The 6,802-nt window shown below is 47.1% G+C and overlaps 1 protein-coding gene across 1 annotated transcript; it reads right to left on the bottom strand.

Annotated features, from left to right (window-relative positions):
- Positions 1 to 772: 772 nt before the first annotated feature.
- Positions 773 to 2,343, bottom strand: LOC119652352 (Golgi to ER traffic protein 4 homolog). Its single transcript, XM_038056432.1, has 2 exons — positions 1,839 to 2,343; positions 773 to 1,714 (listed from the first exon to the last, which is right to left on the bottom strand). Exons 1-2 carry the CDS (start codon positions 2,190 to 2,192, stop codon positions 1,046 to 1,048), a joined length of 1,023 nt encoding a protein of 340 aa, XP_037912360.1. The 5' UTR covers positions 2,193 to 2,343; the 3' UTR covers positions 773 to 1,045.
- Between the last annotated feature and the right edge of the window lie 4,459 nt (positions 2,344 to 6,802).

Here is a 6,802-nt window from a genome sequence, read left to right as displayed (position 1 = left end):
TCAACATCAGTCTGCGTCGTATCATCGGATTACGCTGGCTTGAGACTTATAAACGAAGAGCTTGGCCGACACATTTTTTTTCTCGTTATCAGTAGCGTTCTCCATGCGCAATTTGGCTGGAGAAAAGAGAGTAAGGCAAGTCACACGAATACAATAAGAAATACTCAATGGTTAATTAAATATTTTCAGCAAAGTCGAAACCCTTAGAAAGTCTTTCTATGCATACTCCAGATATTCGTTTTCAGCTCTTTGTTGCGGAGAAGACTAAACGTGGCACCCATTGCGCAAATCAAGCTATGGGCCTCTAGTAGAATAATCTTGGTAGTTAAAAGATTGCGCCAAAATCCTATGAATTTTTGAGAACTCGAGTTCTTCGAAAATTAATCATATGGTTCAAAGGGCAACTTGATTATTTCTCATGTTTACTCGGTATTGATTCACTGTGTTCTGCTTGGGAACATGATTCATTTCCGGGAAACGAGTGATGAATGCATCATTCAGTCAATGACTGTACCTGGTGAGTCCCTGTCCTAAATTTGATACGGTAATAGACGCCGATGATAAATTTATTGACTTGGTCCGTCCAGACTTTGCAAGGACAGTCTTCATTGGCGAGCGAATCCATTTTTGTTGGGCGAATTTCAGTCCAGATATTTCAATAAATGGCTAGTCTGGAAACCACTGAAATCACCTTCTGGACCAAGCTGAAATGAATCGGGTCCCGGTGCAATATTTGTCGTCAGCGAGGGTCCCAAAAGTAAACAAAACTAAATTTTCTTCTCAACTAACATTCTCTTATTTTACGCATACAAAAAAAGCAGCAAAAACAATTCCAAATTTTGAATATTTCTCTGGTTCTCCTGTGTAGCCGCTTCTTTTCCACATTTTCACAGCTACCGGATATTCACGCTCCGTGCGTGTCTCTTCAACGATTTTTTTCGCTATCGTCCTCCTTTCGCTTAATCAAAAAGAAAAATCATCAAAAAACTAATTTAAAAACCAAAATCGTGTATTGCAATCCGCGGTGGCTGCGGCAGAACCTCAATTAGTCTAACTCCGAAGACGCGTCGTTTCTCCTGGACCTCGTGTTCGGACCGCCACCACTCCCAGACTGCTGCTGGTGCTGTTGTTGTGGCATTGCATCCTCCTCCTCGTTCATGCTCTGGAACATTCTAGTGAATAAGTTGCCGAACAGCCCGCCCATGCCAGGCTGCTGCGGCGGCTGAGCACCGAAGAATATTATCCCGATTTTCTGCAGGTATTTCTCGTAGGAGGGGTCGCGGTCCAGCGAAGCTTTGTAGAGATCACAGAGTGCTTTGAACATGGCTAGTTTGCCGTTCGTTTCGATTGCCTTCAGCAGGAAGAATATGAAATTCAAAAGTGGCATCACAAACGGCGGCTCCGTACGGGCGATCTTGGGGTGGTACTTGGTGTAGGTCTCGAATGTTTCGCTAGCTATTTTGGTCTCCTTCAGGCAGAGCTGCTGCAGGATGATTTGAGCGATGAAGAGATCTGTCTCGGACGGATATCCTTTGTTGCGGCTCAGGTGCACCAGCATTTCGCCGCAACTGACCCCATCGCGGGAGAGCAAGTAGTGATGCCGCGCCAGCTCGATATTTCCCTCGGACCACATGATCCGCGCAATGAGTTTATGCATTAGCGGGTGGCCGAGTTGGTTTTTGGAGATGTCCGCACTCCATTTCACGGCGCGGGTCTGAAACAGAGAAAATTCCGTGAAACAACTTGGTCAGGTTTCATAGGAAAAAATCACGACCGGCAGTCGTTCTTGTCATTGACGACAAAGGGTAAGCAACCACCGCCCTGAAACCTCCACTCACAATCAATGTTTCTCGTTCCACCGCGGCGGGGCTGGTTTTCGCCAGGAGCTCCCCCATTCGTTGTATCCAGAGTTCGTGGTTCTTCTCCTGCGACTTCTCCAGCGTGTCCACGACCAAAATCGCCAAGTCAATTCCGCTGCTTTGTTGATTGCGATTCAAAAAGGTGATCGCGCCGTTGTAGAGCAGGTCTAAGCATTCTGTGAACTTTTTCTGGCCGACATATCGGAAGTAGAGGGTGCGATACATCTGATGGGCCTCGTAGTAGTTTCCGCTCGCGACGGAGGCCTCTAACTTCGCGAGGACACGTGTAATACCACCGCGCCCGCTATTGCCGCGCTCTGTCGTCGCAGACATTCTGACGCCACACCGAATCGTTAATGTTATTTTCGCGTCGAACAAATGTTGTTTATTCTAAGGTTTTTGGTTTTTCGTTTTACAAAATAAACATGCTCGGCAAGGCTTCCTCTTGACAGCAGGAAAATTCCAGAAATGTCAAAGATGAAATTGGAAATCAATTGACAACTGGAAATTGATTGTCATGATGACATATTTGGTGGTGGTGGGAAGATTCTAATAAGATTAGTATGGTGAATAGGGTAAGATTTGAGACTAGGGAAATCCCCTTACCATTTTCAAGGACGTTTTTTTTTTAAAAATAAATTGGTCAATTCATTTGAAAAGCGAGCAAATCTTCATTTAAAATTCAATTATGATTGTAATTTTAATGCTCCAGCTCCTCAGGTGGGAAGTTAGATATCGTTGTGGAAACTTTCCCCTAAACGGGGCGTTAAAATATTTCGTACGTGATAATGGGGGGAGGGGGGATTACTGTTTCCGTGGAATTGCGATTTGATGACGGATTCCGGCACAACGGCCGAAGATAGGACTAAAACAAAAAGTAAAAATTTTCCATATCTCACTCCGTTTTCGAAATATTGAAGGTTGAAGTTATCGAATTGGTCCCTAGCTCAAACATGCACTTCTTCACTGTTTCGATAGCCACGGGTTTTGATGATTTTCGTAAAATAAAACAAAACGAAACGACAATAAAATGTCCGAACAAACAAACTGATTCCACTTTTCTTTTAAAAATTGGGGAGTTCTAAGTCGGCATCCACCTGATACCGGAGTGGACCCAAATGGAGAGCAACTCGCTTCCACTCTTTATGATCTACGGACTCCTCTTTTTGAGTTTAAAACCCAAGGTTGAAAAAGTAAAAAAGGGGCGAAGACGGCTACGGGTTCGTACCAGAGCAGAGGCAACTCATCAGCCGCTGCCTTACATTTGCCCTGGGAGCAGCGTGACCGAAGCGGTTCGCAGATGTTATACGCTCCGTTTTATAATTCGCAAAACACGACAAGGTTTATTCCTCCTCAGCACCTTGATGTCGAGGAAGGGGATGCCGATATCAAATGCTAAAGAGGAATAACTGCCTTGAATTCGATATATATAGGAGCCATCGAGTACACAACGTACCGTTGTCAGGACGTCTAACCACTCGTATCAGCATAAACTGGCCGCCTGCCGATTCATGGTGCACAGACTTTTGGCTATACCACTCACTAAAGAAAGGTTCGAAAAAGAAAACGCTTATATTGTGGATATAGTTACTAAAAATAATTTTCGGCCAATTCTAATCCAGAGCTTAATTAGGAAGATGGAAGGTACGAAAGAACGTAATCGTCTGACAACCTTGTTCCAACCATAGAGGATGAAGATGGACACACAACAAGCTAGCATAACTTACTCTACTGAAATATCCCCAACCGAAGCAACAGCTCGGTCATCGTCCTTCGTGCACAAGGAAAGGCGCTAACAGGACCCCAAGTAAAGGTGGAACAGCATAAGCAGTGGCCAATGTGGAGCTTGGTCTTCAATGCATATGCGGACTCTGAATACTTTGGGCACCTTCAGTTTCAAGTACGAATACCATAAGGTGATTGTTCTAGTCAGGGTGGACATTTTTTCCGGATTACCCGTGGGATTCAGCTTGAAAATCTCTGTCAGCGAACTGGGTGTAGCGACCACCAGCCATAGTAGGATAATCCAGTCTAGGAGGTCGCCACTTAACCAGAGCTGTAATCAGAGGTACCCCCAGCGTGGCGCTATCTCTCCGGTGCTCTGGTGGATAGTGATGGACAAAATTTTGCTCATATTAGACAGGGGCGGGGTGAAAGTGGTGGCGTATGTCGATGACTTGGTGATATTGCTGTCGGAGGTGTTTCTCTCCGTTATGAAAGGAGTGACTGTGGGCTGCGAGATTCGGACTCTCGATAAACCTAATCAAAATGAAGCTGATGCTATTCAATACCTAGACCAGGGTGCCCGAATTCCTTCTTCCGCGACTAAATGAACAAAGCTTGGTCCTTTCCTCCAATGTAAAGTATTTAGGTGTGATCCTGGATACTAGGTTAAATTGGAGATTGAACATAAAACATACAGGGTTAAGAAGGCTTGCTTAGCCTTTTATGCTTGCAAAGAGGACTTTTGTAAGGAAGTGAAGTCTCTGGTCGAGGATGGATCTCTGGATGTACGCAGCCGTGTTTGTTCCCATCCTATCGTATGGTTCTTCTGTGTGGTAACAGGCACTGAGCAAAACGTATAATAGAGCGAAGTATAACAAGATGCGTGTGATGGTGCTACCGGTAGTAGTAGTCTGTAGTCCTGCCCGGCAGATGCCCTCAATGTATTCTTACACCTCATAGCCTCATTAAATATGCTGTAGCGTGCAGTGCTGTCAGACTACGTGAGTTCGGGTGTTGGGTGCCAAGACTCTGCAGTCGTAGTGACATCCTAGATGTAGTACCTCGGGAACCCTGGGCATTCCCTATGGTCTACGCCATACGCAAGCCGAAATACCTCACGAAGTTAGTTTAACTAGGGCAGAGTAAAACGCCAGCGACGTTTTGCAAGGCTATAACGCAATATTCTTCACCGGCGAATTAAAGATGGTTTGTGGAATCGGTGCGGGAGTTTTCTTGGACACACACAGCGTAGCTGAGGGTGTTCCAAGTGGAAGTACTGGGAACACTAGAAGTCATTCGGCGAAAGCGAACGCGATGTTGATTTGGGGCGTAAACAGGCTTCAGCCTGGATAAGGAAACAGACTTTTTATGTCCCCCGATCTCGAGCTGGAAAAAATGCTCTTCCCGCTCGAGAATACGGTACGGGCCTTCGTATGGAGGCTGCAGCGGCTTCCGAACAGCATCCGTCCTGACCAGGACGTGCGTGCACGTGTCCAGCTCCTTAGGAGCGCAGATAGGTGCGGACGAGTGTCGGGTGGGAGGTGTGGCTTTAATGCGACGAAGGTTGTCATTCAGCAGGCGCAGCAATTTCGAATCGGTGAGATCCGATCTCTTCTGCCCGTATACCAGCTCCGCGGGGCTGGCAGCAAATTCCTCTCGGCGGGTTGTTCGTAGGCCGAGTAGGACGAGAGGCAAGACCTGAGTCCAGGACGAATCATCGCGAGCCATAATGGCGGCTTTCAGCGTCTGGTGCTAATGCTCTAGCATCCCATTGGATTGCGGGTGATAAGCGGTAGTTCGCTGGCGTTTGAATCCCAGGAGTTTGCCTAACTCCGAGAAAAGGGTGGGCTCAAATTTCATTACCTGGTCAGTGATGAACACTGCAATGACGCCGAAGCGAAGTATTTACTCTCGACAGAGGGCTTGGTACAAGATTGCGTCGTAGTGCCCATCAGAGGTATTGCCTCAGTCCACCGCGTAAACCTGTCGATGATTGTAAGGCAATACTTGTAACCGTGTGAGTCTCTCAACGGGCCTACGATGTCGAGGTGTATGGAGTGGAACCGCTTGGTAGTGCGGGGAAATGAGCCCACTTCTTTCCTTACATGCCTGGAGACTTAACACTTCTGGCATGCGATGCACTTTCTGGCCCAGGAGTTGATGTCCTTATTCATGAAGGGCCAGAAGTATTTCTCAGTGACTAACCGATTTGACGTCCTGATTCCTGGATGCGCTACGTCGTGAGCCGCGTGGAACACTTCCTTGCGAAAGATGGCCGGAATGAATGGCCGAGGTCCCTTTTCCGAGTCTTCGCAGCAAAGAGAGAGGTTCCAGCCGAAGATGGGCAACTCCCGAAATTTATATTTGGGGTTGGATTTGAGGTTCTGAAGTACTGCGTCATCTACCTGCGCCTTGGAGATAGCCGAGAAGTCGAGTGAGGCGGGGATTTTAACCTCGGAGACTATGTTGTCCTTGCCGGACACGTGCTGTATGTCGGACGTGAACTGGCTTATAAAGCTCAGGTGTCGAAGCTGACGAGGGATGCTTTGTCGGGCTTTTGTTTCAAAGCATATGTGAGAGGCTTATGGTCCGTGAACACTGTGAACGGCCTGTCTTCTAGGGAGAAGGGAGAAGCGGAAGTACTTAATGCTCAAGTACGCGGCGAGCAGTTCTCGATCGTAAGTGCTGTAGTTCCGTTGAGTGGGGTTCAACTGTCTGGGCGGTTCTGGGCAGGAAACGACGATAGAAGTTTAGCATGCCCAAGGACCTCCGTAAATCCTTCAGAGTTTTCGGACGCGGAAAGCTTGTAATTGCTTGCACCTTATCTGGGCCGGCCCAGAGAAACTTGCACTTGTCAACGTTTAAGATGGATGAGCGGAATAGAATATCGGTCTGGAACAGTCTGCGCGTTTAGCTTTCCGTAATCCCCACAGGGGCGCCGTTCGCTGTTTGGCTTAGGGACCATATAGAGTGTTGAAGACCAACAGCTGTCCGACGGTCTGCAGATACCCTGTTGCATAAGTTGTTCAAACTTTTTCCGTGCAATAGCCAGCTTCTGGGGTGGTAGGGGACGCACATTCGAGAAGATAGGGGAACCAGTAGTGTTAATTTTGTGCTTCACTGATTTTGAGAGACTATATTCGGCAGTAATCTGGCTGAATTTTTGGAGGAGTGCCCGAACACGAGAGTCGGTAATGTCCTCCAAAAGTACGGAAAGA

Source organism: Hermetia illucens, chromosome 3 (assembly GCF_905115235.1).
Source record: "Hermetia illucens chromosome 3, iHerIll2.2.curated.20191125, whole genome shotgun sequence".
Classification (NCBI taxonomy): domain Eukaryota; kingdom Metazoa; phylum Arthropoda; class Insecta; order Diptera; family Stratiomyidae; genus Hermetia; species Hermetia illucens.
The sequence above is the reverse complement of the archived record's forward strand: the minus strand, read 5'-3'. Positions and strand labels throughout refer to the sequence as shown.

Bases quoted from the DNA above. Each gene is read 5' to 3' on its own strand.
- LOC119652352 (XM_038056432.1), bottom strand. From the start codon at position 2,192: ATGTCTGCGACGACAGAGCGCGGCAATAGCGGGCGCGGTGGTATTACA. The intron at 1,715-1,838 runs GTGAGTGGAGGT...TCTCTGTTTCAG, and splicing joins TGGAACGAGAAACATTGATT to ACCCGCGCCGTGAAATGGAG.